The 18,354-nt window shown below is 43.8% G+C and overlaps 1 protein-coding gene across 10 annotated transcripts in view; it reads left to right on the top strand.

Annotated features, from left to right (window-relative positions):
* The window catches only part of LOC118102696 (nuclear factor 1 B-type), a 72,196-nt gene that overhangs the window by 41,997 nt on the left and 11,845 nt on the right, over positions 1-18,354 (top strand). For 5 of the 10 annotated variants that reach the window (XM_035149073.2, XM_035149065.2, XM_035149069.2 and 2 more), the window contains exons 3-10: positions 2,024-2,080; positions 3,916-3,984; positions 8,242-8,362; positions 8,847-8,968; positions 11,664-11,795; positions 12,006-12,190; positions 14,714-14,849; positions 15,325-15,407. In XM_035149073.2, coding sequence (XP_035004964.1) covers positions 2,024-2,080; positions 3,916-3,984; positions 8,242-8,362; positions 8,847-8,968; positions 11,664-11,795; positions 12,006-12,190; positions 14,714-14,849; positions 15,325-15,407 — 905 coding nt within the window. Of the gene's footprint in view, positions 1-2,023; positions 2,081-3,915; positions 3,985-8,241; positions 8,363-8,846; positions 8,969-11,660; positions 11,796-12,005; positions 12,191-14,713; positions 14,850-15,324; positions 15,408-18,354 lie in introns of all 10 variants that reach the window. The other 5 variants (XM_035149072.2, XM_035149064.2, XM_035149068.2 and 2 more) reach the window with 2 other exon arrangements.

Here is an 18,354-nt window from a genome sequence, read left to right on the forward strand (position 1 = left end):
AAAAGCTGCTTTACGGACTTTGAGTGTGTGTGTGTGTGTGTGTGTCAGGGGCAGGAGTGGGGGAACCTTTAAGTATCGAGGGCCATTTACATTTTTATAACATCCTTTGTGGGCCATACTAAATTACTAAACACATATATCCCTATAACCTCTTTACAGCGATTGTTTGGAACTCTCTGGCGAGGCATCTGATGTCAGATGGTATGATGATGATGCTACTTGCAGCCAGTTTGGTTTGGGTCAGTCCGTCTTGAGCGAGCCAGTTTTGACAAGAACTGCTGACATGGTCTTGTTGGAATGCGAAAGTCGGTTCTGTTTGTAGAACTCGAGCAGAGCGAGGTTGTTGGACCGAACTTTTGCAGCTCAAGGATTTCACATTGTACATCGTCTGGTTTCACATTAAACAGTGTAGTGAATAGGTTCGGCTCCTTTCGTTTACTTTTCATGTGTTGAAACCTCTCATGCTTTGTTTTATATCAGCGGCACTGTTTTATATTTAATTGTATAAAGACCATTATTTGAGTTTTGGACTACTAATTGGACAAAACGAGCAATTTTAAGACACAATTTTAGGTTCTGAGAAATTGAGACGTACAGTTTTAAGACTTAGAAACATTCTTCAACCTCTTTTGCTCTGAGAGACCGTAAAAAGATCCTCTAAAACCTCGAAAAAGCACAAGTCAAGTTTTAAGAGCAGAGATATATCGTAGGACCATAACTTCTCGTGCGTTTTGGGGGCTAAGCACCCAGAAAAGAGGGGGATTTTTTTCTTCTTCTTCTTAACGTATGGTCCTGTTCCCTCCCTACTTTGTCATTGTTGAGCTTCGGCCAAGAACATTCTGTTTTTGCAGCGCTGTTTAATAGTCAAATTTAGTAGAGGGGGAACAAGAGTGAGAGGGAGAGAGACATAGAGGGAGAGCAAGAAAGGGATAAATCTTTCAACTTTTTTTTCTTCTTTCTCTTCGCTCCCCCCCCCCTCTCTTCCCCCTTTTCTCCGTTGCCTGTGTAATGCAGCTCATGAGAGCTGTGGCAGGAACATGGGTGTTGTTGCTCGACAGGGGTATCTGAGTTCACTGTTTCCACCTTGTCGTCTCGGCTCGGGCCGGTTTGAATCCGTGTGGGGCTCCACTCAAGACGCTGCACTCACAAAAACGCCATCAACTCATGCATGGGTGGAAATCAGACATTGTTTCATATCGTTAATTGTGATGTTTCACAACTTTAACTCTGCACAATTTAAAAAAGGCAAAAAGGCCCCTGGGTCCGTCAGCGTGAACGAGAGCAGGAGCTACTGACGGACTGATAGATTCCCCTCCCAGCGGGGCTCGGAGGTAAAAGACGTCAATCCGGGCCATCTCATACCAAAGCCTGTGCACCGTAGCGGGTGGAAAGAATTCCACTCATGTTTCCTTGTGTTTTCCCGCCCCTCTTGTCCTCTCTCCACATTTTGTTCTGTGCTCGTACCTTGCACAGCAGGACTGAACACATTCTGTACCCTCTCGACACTCCCTCGGCCCCCTTTGAAAAATTACCTCGAGGTCTGCCGGTAAAAAACATTCAGGCTATCCTGTGTCAGACACAGAGCTTTTTTCTTCTTCGGTTTACCCTCCCATTCATGATAATACTGTTCAAACAAAGCCGTCTTGTGTAACGTACAGTAGGTATGCTTTCCTCGACTTGCAGATAAGGAAAAACATTTAGTCATCCCGGAAGGAAATTTAAGGAAACAACCTGAGTCCTGAATTGCACTTTGTCCTCTTCTGCATTATGATAGAATGTGTTTCTTAATTTCAAAGTGACAGTAGGAAGCAAGCATTGATTGAAAGTAAATAAATGCTCATGAATAAAGTAATAGTTCAGATTTATGTATTTTCTATTATAAGGAAACAATGTTTTCATGCGGCCATGAGGTTCTTTACTGGAAGTAATCAGTTCTGACAGGAAAAACCAGAGAAGGTATGTTGTTGTCCTCATGTTAAACTAACGTGGCCCCTCCTCTCTGTCTCTCTCTACATGTTTGCAGACTCACAGCAGTCAGGAAGTCCCAGTAACAATGAGCCAGGCAAGAACCCTATTCCAGGTATGTACAGTATCACTCGTCCTCCCTTTTCCCATCTGTCACTACTCCATTGTTCCTCTGCAGCGCACCCGCTGCACAGTAAACTGTGCGCAGCATAACTTGCCTCATTTGAATAGTGCTGAGCTGCTGTGAACTCGGTGACTTGCAGAGTAGCAAAGCCTTCACTGTAATAAAACCAGGCTGCAACCTCGTCACAAACCATGTGTTCTACTGTCAAGTTCGTAAAAGCAGCTATTTTCAAATGACAAAAACACTCCTGCTAATAGTGTAGTTATTAAACTGCATACAAAGGGTCCATCAATATACACTACATAACCTGAATTGACATATTTACTGTAAAAGGTGTTAAATTAAAATCCGAACTATTATTCAACTTCTTTGTGACATCCACTAACCAAGGCTGTCGTTTTTAACTTTGCGTGGACTCAGGAGGAATTAAAATTTTATAGGATCGTTAAATTTGAATTGTCATCATCCCAGTGGCAACATCAAACACGGCGTAAAGTGTTACAGCAGATTGCAACTTTGGCTGGTGGTGGAGTGCATCAAGGTGAGTCGAGCCAGCGGAGAGTATTCTCTGACAGAGCTGTTCCCTGAACTGACCCGAGCTGTGTCGTCACAATGTTGGTATGAAAATAGTTCCAGAAGTATAATTAGTTTTCTACCTCAAGAGCAGGTTCTGCCAAGGCGTGTGCCAACGAAAACATGCCAGTGAGCCAATGACTCAGGCCTGGGAGGCCTTCGGCAGTGGCACGGTCCACCCCCCCTGCAAAAGCCGTTGGCTCACAGGAGTCATTAGGCTTTGTAGGTACCAGTCGAGCTGCCTATCTTTCTGGCACGGCCCGAGAGCCCTCGGCACAGCATCAAAGCAGAGCCGGAGTCATTTGGGTGTCAATAACACATCTGACTGTTTCACTTGACTGGCAGGCTCTGATTAGCGTTGCACCGAACATTTCAACATTGCAAGAAATACACATTATAATTATCATTCTAAAAATAGTTTTTCTGAAAACAGGAGCGGAAAAATCTGACTGTGCTGAAACGGCCTCATCTTGCTCCCGAAGCAATCTCCCCTTGTCAGAATAATCTAATACCACATTTAATAACTCTGCAAGGTGGATGCTTCTTGCTGTGATAGTGTATCCAAGGATAATAGTGTAATTGTCGACAGTTAAGTTTTATGTGTGTATCTGATCGACTGTGTTCAACAGAGGCTCATTCGTTCCACTCAGTGGCAGGAGTTTGAGTCTGACTCAAAAAGTGCGTCACTCCGTCGTCCTTAACACACACACACACACACACACACACACACACACACACACACACACACACACACACACACACACACACACACACACACACACCAGTCGTGTCACTCTTTCTTTGTACTGCACGGAAGGGTTTGGTCCAGCGGAACAGAACATAATGTAATGTAATGCATATTTATATAATATAAATATAAAAAAAAAGAGAAGGGAAAGTTTTCGTTCTGCGTCTCATTTCGACTGCTAGATTTAAAATGTAATAAAAAGAAGAGAGTTAAAAATGAATATGAAATACATAAAAATAAAAGACAAGCACCTTTATTAATGGCAAAATAAAGAATGATCCAGCCCTAATTTTGGGATTATTTTGCATTTAATACAAAATTATTGTTCATTTAACACCCAAAGAAATACATAATACAGAGGCAAGTCCTTATCCCTAATTTAATTCTACTCATTTTTATTATGTATCTAGTAAATTGCAAGGATATCTGATTTGTTTAACTAATGCTCAAGCTTATGATTATTGTATTTCTGTTAATATTTCCCTGTATGTGCCTGTGTCCACAGTCTACTTGGAAGACAGCTTCATCAAATCAGGAGTCTTCAGTGTTTCAGAACTGGTGCGAGTGTCCAGAAGTAAGAACATAACTGTCACGTTCTTATTTAGTTGCACCCTGCACACACATGCACAAACATGCACGCACGCACACACAGAAGTGTTCTTCAGTTATTCTTTCAGTTATCAGCAATCGGCCCCGAGCTAAGCGAAGTCCCTTGATGGTTATTTTCTGGCTCCTGCCTAAATGAATGGGGGAGCGAGGCACAACAGCACTTTCATTGAGCACCGGGACGTTAAAAAAAGGGTCGAATCACCAGTCCAATCTGAAGAAAAGCCACTTCAGAAGTTTGTTGACTTTGCCCTAAAGTAAGATTCACAACATGCGCGCCGCTCTTATGCTGCACTCGTGCAACGTTTGATGACACCAGCTTGTTTTACGGCTCAATCCAGAGCGGCCGTGACATGACGCTGTCAGCTCATCCCACCAGGGCACTTAAACAAATGCGCTTTAAGTCTGAGATAACATCTCGATGTTCGAATAAATAAAGATGAATTATCACCGCATGTGTTTGGTAATTGGTGCAGATTAGTTAAACCTCAGCCGTGCGCTCGCATCAGCAGAACAACACCATTGGCTCGATGTGGTTTAGCTGTTACAAGAAGACAACTGGCTTTTTGGGGGGGAAGAGGTGGGATTTTGTGCCATGCAGCCGCCATCTTTTCTAGTTTGGCTCCTGTCTTATAATGTGAGTCAGGCTGGTGTCAATCAATTGCAGTCTGGACACGCCCACACAGCCATGAGAAGAGGTCTAACCAGGTGATAGAACTGAAAACACCTGTGTGAATGAGCAGAGCCCATAAATCTCTCCTTACGTTTCACAAACTCGTGTATTTAAACAACTGAGAACATATATTAGTGGATTTACCTTAAAATCTCACAAAAAAAGTCACCTCAATCAGTGTGTTTACTGACATCCGCCGCTATAGAACTTTAGGGAGGCGGTAGATCCAGTTTGGCAAGTCTGCTTCGCAATAAGAGAATACCTGAGCGCACAGCCATCTGCACGGACCTGCGCGTGTCTGCATCAACATGTCTGCCCTCTGCGAAGTCGTTGACAGTTGTTCTTCCAGGAGTCCTCTTCCCTCTAATAGTTGAGGGCACCCCGAGGCACCGTTTACCTGTGCTGTCCCCAGCCTCAGCTGGAACATGCTTGTGGTAAACAATAATCCCTGTGTTCGGAAGAAACACACAGCACTGTGCTCTCTGTTGAACTGAGTGTACCAGTCTATTCTGGTCTTGTGGTTAGAGTTGTCATCAGTCATGAATACTTCAGTGTAGGCCAATTAATTGATTATTTGAACCATGGCAAATGAATCGACAACTTTTCTGAGTCTGTTTTTACTTAAAAAAATTCCATTCGTCAAAAACACAAACACCCACTAACATCTGCCAGTTGTCTGCAGTGGGAATGGATTCAATCTGCATTCACTCCCGGGTCAAATTATGCAGTAGAGACGGCAATGAATGCACTAATATGTCAAGACAGTGAGATGAGAGAGCGCCTCAGTTGTGGGTGCATTAATGACATCGAACATAACTGAGAGTGAAACTCCTCTTCTGGCGATAGAAAAGAAGTCCATTGCTTTTTTTTAGCCGTGTTTAAAAAACCCATGTATATCTGCTAATTGTGGTGTAAAAGAGGTATTTGTCAAATGACAGCAAATTGAGGACATTTTTTTTTACAGTTTGTCAGACAAATCAATAAAATGAACCACATCATCTTTGGCAGAATGTTAAAGTGATGAAGTCATTCACATTACAAGTGAATGTCTTACTCAACTACAAATGCACTCAAATTTCACAACCATTTTGAAAATGTTAAAGAAACAGAAAATCCTGGATCTGCCCCCTGATCTGGATCCGCACCAAAATTTGATGGGTAGTTCCCTGACCCATAACACATCTTAAACTGAGTTTCGTGAAAATCTGTCCAGTTGTTTTTGTGCAGTCTTGTTCACAATCAAACAAACCATTGAACAAGTGGTGAAAACATCCCCTCCTTGAACTTGTACGTTTTACAGAAGAAATGCTCTAAAACGTCAAAACTCAACAACAGGTACATCCTAATAAGCAGCATTTAACATTTCACAACATACGTGAAATACAAATATCATTATTAGTTAATATGGTTTCTATTTCCTGACTGTATCAAAGTGGCTCTGATGTAGGAGCACGGACCAGGTTGTCTTAACCACCTCGCGTCACAACTGAATATCCTTTTGAAAGACTGTGTTTTTGTAAGGTGTTTAATTTGCAACTCCCCCCGACACACACACACTCGACCAGATGGCCGTTGTGCCGGCGTGCCTGCCTCTCATGCGACCAAGAGCCCGGTTCCACCAAAGACTCAACTGAAGTCGGGCTGGAATTTTAAAAAGGTCGACGGACGCACAGGAATTGTCACTCACTCAGCCGGTCACTCCCCAGGAAGATATCTGAGCGGCCGCTCGTCCGTCATCACGCTCCTCTCCAAACTCTCCAGGCTGTTGAGACATTCTTTGAAGTCCATCAAAGCGAGCTGGCGAGTTCAAGGCAGCGTTTTTCGACGAGGACACTCATTAATGCAACAGGAGCCTCGGCTGCGAGCGTAAAAATATTTTGTCAACAGAAAACGGGGGCAAGCACGGGCAAATTAAACAGTTGATCTAAATTTGTGAGGACTACATTTTCTCTTATACAGCAATTATAGCATAATTTATAGTACACAGTAAGATGAGGTAATCTGCTGGAAGAGGCACTTTGCCAAATGTTTTTTTTTGCGGAATGATTTATTTCATTCACAGTTTTTTTAGCTTGAAAGTCAAAGCCCAGATTATTAAATGAGATGATTGGCAGGGCGGCCAAGTGGCATCGCAAATATTGTTCCAAGCCAAGAAGAGAGAAAGAGAGATAGGGACAAACCAGCACAGAGAGAGAGAGAGAGAGAGAGAGAGAGAGAGAGAGAGAGAGAGAGAGAGAGAGAGAGAGAGATGATTGGACGGTAAGCTCAGCCATGAATGAGAAAGCAAAACAATGGTCTTGTATTCAGCGTCCTCAGGCCGGATGCATTCCACCACAAACAGCTCGGTGCGGGTGGCAGCGGGCAGGGGCCTTTGCCAGAGCTGCAGTGGGCTGCCAGGGCGGAGGCTGGCGGAGGGATCGTGCCAGTGGTGAACCTCAGACCACAACAGACGGCGCCACACACTCCGTCCTCTCATCGACTGCAAAACCCGACCGACCGCTCCGAGCTGCCGGCTGCCTCGCGGGGGCCACACACTGGAGAGAGAAAGAGAGAGAGAGAGAAAGAGAGAGACATGGAGAGACAGAGAAGAGAGGGAGAGAGAGTGAGGATGGGTGGTGAACTCCTTTTGTTCTGTAAACACTGGCCTGGCCTCCCTTGAAACAATATCCCTCACCTTGACCGCAGTGAGAAAAACAACACCTTTTCCATCGTAAATCACTGTGCGAGAAAACTGCTGAGTGTTGCACTGAGCCACAGAGAAGTGAAGGAAGTTGATGGTTGGGTATTAGATTTAAACTTTTCTGAGATCTAACTTTTGATGCATCACAAATGATTCTGTTTAGCAACAATAGCCTGCTTTGGTGCTGGCTTTTAGCAATAAATACACTGTGGATATTCTTTTTGTGTTCTTATACCTCTTTTACACCAAAATTAGCAGGTACTGTATATGCAGGTTTTTTAAACATGGGTAAAACGTGCTAAAAATGCAATTCTCCCTCCCATTCTCCTTTCCCTTTGCATGCAGAGGAGTTTGCCCTTCTGTTTTTGCGTCATGTCCGGGTGCCATGTTTCCTCCGCTGTCGATTTGAGCCAGAGCCGTCTCTGCTGCGGAGTCATTTGTCATTTTTGCAGACAAAAGCCAGATGTTAGTGGGTTTTTTTGACTGGTGGAAAAGAGGCTTTAGATATAATTATGATAACAGTAATATACATTCATTTATTCATAATAAAGATTCATTCATACTGGAGAAAATGTTCTTCCCTGTGCATAGCCAAGTGAAAACAGTCGCCTTGTTAATCCGTGCTCAGCAGAAACGCCTGTGATGGTCAGACAGTTAACCTGTGGGTAGGGAGCGCTTAATTTGATACACTGCGCCTGTTAAATGCAAAGCATCAATAACGCTCAGTCACGCCGTCTTGTAATTAATTGTGCGTCTCCGGATGCAAGGTTGGGGGAAAAGACAGCACTCAATCTGACAACGCTGCTGACATTGAACTGCGATCGCAGCGTAACTGTTTCCCTTTGTTTTTCTCTTCTCTGTGTCCTCTGCAGTGCCCATCACCCACGGTGCGGCGGTAAACTTCTCCATGGCCGACATGCCCAGCCAACCCTACTACCACGACCTGAACTCCAGCGTGGGGCTGCACCGCTCCCTGTCCTCCCCTCCCGGCAGGTCAGTTGAAGTCACGGCAGCAAAATAAGCTCTTTTGCTCAGAGTTGGGGTGGAAAGGTTCTTTCTTTTATAACAGCACTGACAGTGTTTTATGATATTATTATTAGCTTAGCTTATCATAAAGACTGGAAACAATTGGATACAGCAAGTCTGGCTCTGTCCAAAGGTTAAAAAGCTCTCCACTCAACAACAACTCGAAAAACTCACTAATTAATTGGTAACAGCATTCTCGTCTGTCGGATCTGCACCAACATTTACTGGCTTCTTCGTTGACCTATACCGTATCCTTCCACCAAGTTTCATAGAAGTCCATCCTGTAGTTTTTGCGTAATCTTCCTTTCAATTAAACAAAGCAACCAACAAACAGACAGGGGTGAAAACATAACTTCCTTGGAAACTAAAAACAACTGTCCTAAATTTGCAATTGTAATTGTAAAAATCATGATATAAAACATGTTAAAGCCAAACTTCTTCATGTCTGCAGCAAAAGGCCCAAAACCGTCAACATGGAGGAGAACATGGACACGAGCCCGACAGGACCTGACTTCTACTCGTCACCCAGCTCGCCGGCCAGCAGTCGGGCAAACTGGCACGACAGAGACGGAGGTGATTTTCCTGTTTTTTTAATTTCACCGCCTTTGTTTACCTACATGGGAGGTTAGCCTCGCACGGACGCACTTCGTCAGTGACACCCTGCACCGCGCTCGCACATTTGCACAAATGCTCAAACACAACGTCGCAGCAGAGGGTGTTGATTCCCCATCCTCGTCGCATGCAAATAGACGGACGGGATCAAAGTGAACACCTCTCATTGTGTGTTCTTACTGTCGACTGAACTCTTTTTAACTCTCAGCCTCGTCATGAGTCACTGTATGTCAATGCCGCCACCCTGTTCACTGCGGATGAACTGCATCTGGCTGTATCTGCACATGAACTTGTTCAACCCTCTTAAAATACATACCGTGACAGAGATAGCCCCAGGCAAAGCCAGTCACATAAATGTTTAAACCCATTTGAACTGCCGAATGTAAATCTGTATTCTTTCACACCTGCTGCATACATAGTGCACAGAGTGTCCGCTGAGAACAAATTGTTCCCGGCCATGTTCGCGACTTGGCTACCCATAAACAAGCACACTGGTTATTTGAATTACTGATAGACAAGTTGTGCGTTTTCAACTGTCAGGTGTAGCGTCTTCTTTATGAACAGGCATTGCTGTGACTGCTTTGTGAGAGGCTGTTTTTTTAGAGAAATTACTGTTGTAGAGCTATTGGGCCTGCGGGGCAAATCACGTCACATGATCCTCTCTCATCAGGAAACAGAGCTCTACGTCTTGGCTTGACTTTATATGATCTTGTGCCAGTTGTACTGTACAGAACCAGTTGGAGAGGAGTTCAAAATAAAGCTCATACATAGAGAGAGACGCACCTATTGGAGAAACAAGTGTGCGTGCAAGAGAAAAAGTCTCATTACGTCGTCTCCCGGTGCTGCTGGAACCTTTCATCCGACGACAGGGACATGCAAAATGATCGGAAACGTCCAGACATTTCCCTCAACCGGGCGTGTTGTGGTTTTAGCTTTTGTTTGAACTCTGTACACCTCTTCTGTTGTGTTTCTCTGCAGCTCAATTTTTTTTGTTTTAATGTAATAAGCAGAAAGGCACTCGTGGGATTTAACCACAGCCCAATGTGGGTACATTGAAATTTCAGTGCGTCCCATTGCACAAGGCCTGACTGTTGCTCTGCGTAAACTTAGACACTTGGGGTGAGGAGAAAGGGAAAGCAGTGGGTAGGAAACTCTCCAAAGACAGCCATTATTCTGTCAGGGGAGAATAAATGAGAAGTGGGGTGATATTAAACCCATATGAGGCCGTTCCATGTGCCAAGCGGTCATTCCTCGCACATGGTTGTCATTCGGCAAAACCTCACCATGTAGGAAGACATAGTTTCTATCGTGCATTTTTCTCTGGGAAAATTCTGTTCGCTTAAAGAACTGGAGTTTTTTTTTGTTGATGTCATTTTTATGCTCTCGTACACATTCACCCATTTAATACGAAATAAATCAGATTACAAATGACCATTAATCTGATTTCAATGCGAGAACACTTTGGTCCTTTTTTTATTTAAACTAATTAAAGTGTTTGATTCCTGGTAATTAATTGTCCTGTGTAATATCCCAGAGGCAGTCCAGCGTATTCTCTGAAGGATTTAATTAGTGAGCTAAACCCGAACACCTCCAACGCAGAGAATATTTCCTATTTTCACATGGAAAAACTGTCAATCTTTTGAAGAGTTGTTTCTCCGTCTGACACAAATATGTATATAACATTCAAGCCTGTATCCTCTTGCAACCTCAGACTGGGAAATCCCCCTGAATTCCAGCCACCTTTTGTCGCTCTCTCCCCGCTCTGGAAGTGAGTGATTCTTCCCGTCTCTCGGGTGGATCCTTCCCCTGTTATGGGAAAGCAGTTTATGCCGCAGATATCTAGCTCACGTTCAGGGACAGAGATTTTGAAAGTTATACTCCCTGAGAAACTGTGATGTGGCAGAGAAGCACTTGATGAATGTTCCCAGGCCACTGACCCTTGCATCTTTTTGTTATCACGTTCCCCTCGGACACCGTAGAAAATTGAAAGCCGCGCGTTCGTGACTGCAGCAGAGCATTGCTCATGAAAGTGTCGAGCCGCAGTAATGAGCAACTTGTCCCAATTTCTTATCTTTAGCTGAGCCTTAGCCGAGATTATTCATGGGGAATTAGAATAGCTTGTCCGACAGCGTGTTAGGCCGAGGTGAGCAGATGTTATGTTGTAATAGTCTATTAAAGATTACGTCAGGGTCTTGAAATTCCTAAATCCTCTTTTGAGGGACCAACTGTACACCACGGTGAACTTAACTGTGCGTCAGATCGCTGGATTACATTGTTCAGCTGGGACGTGACAAAAGCAACATTTCCACAGGTCTTACGTTTCTCTGCTATGTCCAGTACATTTGTAGTGATACCACAGATTATATTTGATTTTGAACCTTTGCAACGTCTTTAATTTGCAAACTCTGTCTTCATTGCCTACTTCATTTGTAGAATAAATATGTCCCCTGATAATATTAATCCAATATAGTTCAAATTTGCCTAATTTCAGCCATAATTCACTTTTGGCACTTCATTTTATTTTAACGTCATCAAATTACGTCTTTTGTTATTGACTTGATTGAGAGACCCCTAGCGCCTGAAGTTACATATTGTACATTTAAGAACTATAAGGCATCTAAGCATATATGGTTTTGTGTTTTTTTCCTACCAGCAGACATGTCCTCTCCCACCATGAAGAAGCCGGAGAAGACGCTGTTCAGTCCGACCTCTCCGCAGGACTCCTCACCACGACTCAGCACTTTCCCTCAGCCTCATCACCCAGGCCTAACAGGTGTAGGACACAGTGGTGAGTTCCCCGCTGACTTAAAAACCACCATCTGAAGCTTTAATGGACTTTCTCCTCATAAACGCAGTTGAAAAAAAAAATCTATGTTGATACTTAATTTAGCCGAGCAAATCGATGATGATCGCTTTATCTTAACTCCCTCTGTACCCCACAGACACACACACTCAATCTCTATCTCCCTCTCAACTCTCCTGTCTGTCTCTCCGGTAGTTATATCGACGAGGAGCCCCCCTCCACACTCGCCCCTGCAGTTCCCGGCCTCGGCTATCTTGCCCCCGGCGCCGTCACCCTACTTCTCGCACACCACCATCCGCTACCCGCCCCACCTCAACCCTGCCGATCCCCTCAAGAGCTACGTGCCGTCATACGACCCGTCCAGCCCACAGAGCAACCAGGTCAGTCTTCTTCTTCTTCTTCCTTTTCTTCTTTGTGCTGTCTTTGAAGAAGTCAGTCTAAGACTGCTTTGGCTCGACTTTTCGTGGCCTCAAGTGGTCGTTTGTTACCTTGTTTGGCTTCACTTCCATCTGACCTCAAGAGATTAACGATTAAATAAGTTACAGCATGCATTTGTCATTATTTCATTACTAGTGCATTTGCAAGTAGAGAAACATCATCCTGTTTTTCCTGTTTGTTTTTTATTCTTTTATGTGAAACCGGCTGCCGGTCATTCTCTTCATTTACGGCATAGGTTACAATTAAATTTAAATTCTTGGTTCCTGGTTCAATTACTGGCTCCTTACAGATTGTGTTGAAGTGTCCTCGAGCAAGACACTGAACCCCTTACTGCTCCAGATGCTGTGTATGAATACGTCTGTGAATGAGACACAGTGTAAGGCAATGTCTATAAAAGAAACATGTAAATGTGTTGGGTTTATTATTCTCAAGCCCTAAAGTTCATATATATATATATATACATATTACACCCTTAAGGTGACCACCGTTTGGGAACCCTTTAATAGACCCTTCATGTGGAGATTTAATATTGGCCAGAGAGAAACCTCTAATTCCAATAGAGAGCTAATTATTAGCATAATTTACAGAGAATGAAATAATACTGACATTAAACCAGTTTTCATTTTGCAGCCATCCCCAGACTGAAAGGCCACTTCTTGAGTTTGATATAACTCTCATGGCAAATGTTATAGCACATTTTTTACAGCCTTGTATTTTCACCCAAAAAAAAGACAACAACCAGTTGACTCCAACCAAGAAGTCAACCAAACTATTGCTCTCGCAGCCGCATGTGATACGCAAAACTGTATCGAGTCATTGTTGTAAATCAAATAGCTGAGGGCTTTACGTTCTGGGTGCACACTGTGGCCTGTGTGTGTGTGTGTGTGTGTGTGTGTGTGTGTGTGAGAGAGAGAGAGAAAAAGGCGTCTCTATAGATGAGAGAGCTGTGTGTGATATTTATGTGAGTTTTATATCCCCGCTGTTCTCACTGTAAACAAAGGCCTCGTAGACGGCTCCATCTCCAGATCAGGGAGCGGGTTAGAGAGAGGGGTTGTGGCGGCGGCGGGGGGGGGGGTTAGGCGGAGAGACTGTTACTCTAGAGAGAAACCGCGGGGAATGATAAAGGTTGTAAATATTTGCCGTTGCCGGGGCCCGGCTCTTGTGCAGAATTAACTGGCCCTCTGCTGGGGTGCTGGAGAAAGGGGAGCGAAAAGAGGGTAGGAGGGGGGAGCCAGAGATGGGGTCCTGTAGGGAAGAGAGAGCTAGAAGACCAGCTGGGGGAGGAGGATTGGAGGAGGTGGTGGTGGGGTGGGCTCAGCAAATAACACAGCGCTTATAATCCCATGGACAAGTGCCAGAATGTTTTTATGCTTGCTTTAACGCAGATTATATTACACTCTAATTAAACATTCTATTCACATCGGAGGGAACCCTGTGGACACAATTCTCTCCCGAAAAGGCCTGTTTGAGTTTTGAACCCGGGGCGGCCCCCCGAAAACGAACGCCCCAGACAGTCTCCAGCCGTCTGAAAGAGAAGCTCCCACTAGCTTCCTTTATTTCGTCCTCCATATATATAGTCTCTCCGACTCGCTTTCCCAATACTCTCTCATTCACGCCATTGTAGCAGGTCACTCCTGCCTGCGCTCTCAGCCTTTTTACACCCGCGTCCTCTTAAATTTCATTTATGGCTGCCATTAAAATCATTGTTTAAAATCATGTAGGAAATCCAGCGCCGGGGACTGAGGATCTATTGTTGCTTGTGCCCCCCAGAGTTTTTAGTAATAACTGTGACAATGCAGCGACTGCAAGTACTAAAATCTTTTCTTCAGGCGGAGCATTAAGTGCAAGAGTGAGTGGGCTTTTGAGGGCAAACTGAGCAGTTAAGGGATATGAGGGGGGTTGGACATGAGGGTGTGATTGAACATTTAGTTTGTTTTGTGCTGCTAACCATTTTAGAAATGTGTAGTTTTTTACGTGTGGGTTCTGCCCAACTGCACATTTACAAGTGAGCAAGAGCTGCTAAACGTGTGTCACCGGACACAGTGTGCCTTATCTTCTGTGAGGTTAGAGGTTTGATGGAAGACAAAACAAGTGCACCTCTCATATGTGCCCCTTTTGTAAAACAGAAGCGTCTTTTGCAATTGTGTTATTTTGTGTATGATTTCCTGGCAGATAACAACATTCAGTTGTAATTACTATTAAAATATACATTTGAAGGCTCTTTTTCCTACACATGCTCTGGATTATATTTTCACTTCTAGTTCAGCACTCTACAACTCATTTCAAAAGAGAGCCGACACATTGTTCTCATCTTACCAAACAAAAAAAGCTGATAAACTCCAGAAATAGATGAAACCACTCCACATGTTTGTCATGAACATCCTTCAGATCTGGAAAAAATAAATTATTGTCTGAAATAAAATATAAAAAGATTTTTTCCCCATTTGTCCATCCCCCACCTGCAGCCTAACAGCAGTGGTCAGGTAGGAAAGGTTCCAGGCCACTTCACCCCAGTCCTGGCTCCCTCCCCGCATCACAGCGCCGTGCGACCTGTCTCGCTCTCCATGCCGGACACCAAGCCCATCACCACATCCACAGAAGGTGAGTCTCCCACTGACACCCACGACCAATCATCCAGCACTCCCAAAATCAATTTATTAAAAGTTTTGTGTGTCTCTTACATGACAGCTCAGGGTTTGCAGATTTTGTCGTAGGGGCACTGAGGTTCTGAACTTGCAATGTTAACAAGGGTAGTGATGTTTAAAAATAAGATGCTAGTAAAGTGCTAAAAAGTGATTAAATTTGCTCTTTAACATCTTCAATGTAAAATCTGTAAAGTAGCCTCAAAAATTCACATTATAAAAAAACAAGAAATTAAAATGGGAGTGGGCCCTAAATAGAACCCTGTGGGACCCCACATGCACTTTGCTTTTACAACTGGTTGTTTTTAATCTTGATAAATGACTCTAAATTCATAGTCAACTGTAAGTAACTGACAGCTACATGGTGAATTCCTGAAATGCTCATTGCAATGCAATCATGGTTTTCTGTGTTTTTGTGATGGTGTGTTACCCAGGCTACTCATCCCCTGGCACCCCGACGGCTAATCGTTTTGTAGGCCTGAGCCCCAGAGATCCTACCTTCCTCCACCAGCAACAGGTGAGAGCTCACCCTTACCCCATCCGACCCCCTCCCTTCCGCACTCAGCCTCAGCTCACTCGCTACTCTTATCCTATCATTTTCTGTCACCCCCAATGTCCCTCCGCACATCAGATGTGAATCCCCTGCCCTCCGCAAAAAGCCAGTCACACTCTAAATTTGATTTGTAGGAAGCATTAAACTTTCTCGTTAGTCCTGAGCACCTCCAGATCAGATTAGAGTACTGGTTGGCTGAGGTCAAGCGTAGCACTCACTGTTGGCATAATAAATAGCAACATATATTCTTTTTTCGTCAGACCTCAAAAGAACGGAGGCTTATCGGGGCTAAAGATAGCAGCTCATACTGATCCTCAAATGTTGCTTGCTTTAAATTCTACCGTGCTGTTCTCTCTTTGCTGCTGTAAATTTTAGTTTCACCCACAGCTCAGGTTTAACTTTGATGTTTAAAGGTCCTTAAACAACCTAGAATTTAATATTTCCAATTTGTGTCCAGAATTTGAATTTGATTATATCTATTGTATATTAACAACAAATCACTGTGTAGGCAGTGTAGAATCAAGCACATGTTAGTGACACGTCCTTAAAATAGATTTAAAAAATCACGGATCTCACAAACGACACTGCTGCTACATTTTCTCTTGAATTATTAGTCCTGATAAAAAAGTAATATTTACATTTTAGTGACTGTATTTTAATTTAATTCCCAGTCTAGACTAGAAAAGGGCATCTGTTTCCTGAGGTGACTTTAAACACAGAAATGAAAGTGTCAGGGAATTCACTGTCATTGTGTGGCCACCACTCAGAAGATGGATGGGACGTGTGGGTGTCTTTGAGAGTGTAATGTGCTCAACTGTATATTTCCTTCGCACATTACTTCAGAAACTCACACACACACATGCACACACCACTTGTAATCAGTGCACTCCCTCATTTACGGTACACGAGCAGGAATATTTAGAGTTGGCGTCACGCGGTTTCTCCTAGGACAGATGTGGTGACCCTGTGTGTGTGGGTTTTGTGCGCGTGTGTGTGTGTGATTTTTGTGCGTCTGCGAGGCGAGGAGTGTTGCGGTGTTGTCGGACGGGAGAGAGTGCCTCTCCCCCCACCCCGTCTTGTTGAGAGAGCTGGTCTGAGGCCAAGGCTTTTCCAACCACAACTAATTGAATGCATCTGCACGCGGCTACGCCATGATCGCTGGGTTTCTGCTCGGCTCGCTTTTTTCCCCCTCTTCTATGTTTAGTAAAAAAAATGACAAAGCTGGCCTCTGTATCCTCGCTTCTCTTTCTGTGTCTTTCGTTTTCTCTCTCTGCCTTTCATTTTCCTAAAATCAGAGTAGGTGAAAAAAAAATGAAAAACCTAAATGTTTGTCAGAAGACGTGGGATGCTTTTATTCGGCGCAGGAGGAGGAGGAGGAGGAGAGGGAGGAGAGGGAGGATTCACTTGGCTGATGTCGCACAGTTTGTCTTCCACATTTTCTAGTAGCCTTGCTACTTCTTTCAGCGGGGTACAAAGTGACTACACAAGACAGCAGCAGTCTGAGCGAAGCTGCATGACCCGCTGAATGTTGTCCAACGCTCTGCCCCGAGAGCCTGTGAGGACTTTTTGTTCCAGAATCTGAAGTGTAAATCAGCCCGATACGCGTATAAATATCCTCCTAAGAAATACAGTTGGATAATATAATAAAAAAACATTTACTGTTATTTTCATCTGATAAATAGTAATGATTCAAAATTGAATTATCCTAAAACAGAGTTTTGTGATCCCGCTTGCCAAAATGAATTATTTCTGGCCTAGCAGAGGAGAACACATCATCTTGGATATCTTTGGATTTACTCAATTCAGAGTTTTGGCGGCTTAAGATGTGAAATTAAAAATGGGAGATTTGTACGCGCAACAGTGACACCTCTCTAGAAGGTGATTACTTGCTATATACAGATGAATAAATGCCCTTGTCGACTTAAGGAACTCTAAACAGTCTCCACATTGATTCATCACACTTCTGCTTGTCTCAGTTGTTTTTGTTTGCTGTGGTATGATTTAACAGCCTGGGATCTGGGCTCGCCGAGCAGCACCGACGCTGAGCCAAACTCCCTCAGGACGAAACACTTTCACTGAACGCTCCGTCATTGTCCTCATGTGGCGATGGGATGTTTATTATGTGGGATCCACGAGGCTTTTACTGGCACTTTGAGTTGTTTTGTTTCGGCCGTTTAGCGCCGCCTGGCTGGGTAGGAAAGGGAAACACGTCACACATGCCTGGAGAATTGAGTGAGATTCTCGGATGCTGAGTTTTTTTTCTTTTTTTAAATGTGGTCAGCATTGGGGCTGTGCCACGGAGGTGGACTGTTCTTTGTCTGTCCGTCTGTGTGATGGATGGAGGCCATGACTTGCTCTGCGTCTGGCTCTGCTGCTGACAGATCCAACTTTGATTTCTTTTAAACAGACAAAAAACAGGAGTTTCAGAAAGTTATTAAATTTTTGGGAAACTGTAATCATTGTTTCTATAATATCACATATGTACAGATCCCCTGGATTCTTGTATGGGTCCGGGAGGAACCCAATAATTTTGGTGTTGATCCGGATCAGGGGGCGTATCCAAGAATATTTTTTCCCCCTTCCTTTAACATTGCGAGAAAGGGCGTTTTTCACCATTCTCACCATTTTCCTAGAGAATAATTAATGGATCTTAATAAAAAAACTTCAGGCATATTTAGGGAACTGATTTATATTAGAATTTAAGGGGTCTGTTGGGCCTTGGTGTTAAAATAACTTGAAAGTTGCCCGATGACTCTGTATTAAAACCTACTTTTCCATGCAGAGCCTATTTTAAGATGTGGCACCACAAATATAGAAATCCTTGGACACACACACACACACACACACACACACACACACACACACACACACACACACACACACACAGGCACAGTAGGCTTCAGAAAATTAA

The sequence above is a fragment of the Hippoglossus stenolepis genome, chromosome 23, assembly GCF_022539355.2.
Source record: "Hippoglossus stenolepis isolate QCI-W04-F060 chromosome 23, HSTE1.2, whole genome shotgun sequence".
NCBI lineage: Eukaryota > Metazoa > Chordata > Actinopteri > Pleuronectiformes > Pleuronectidae > Hippoglossus > Hippoglossus stenolepis.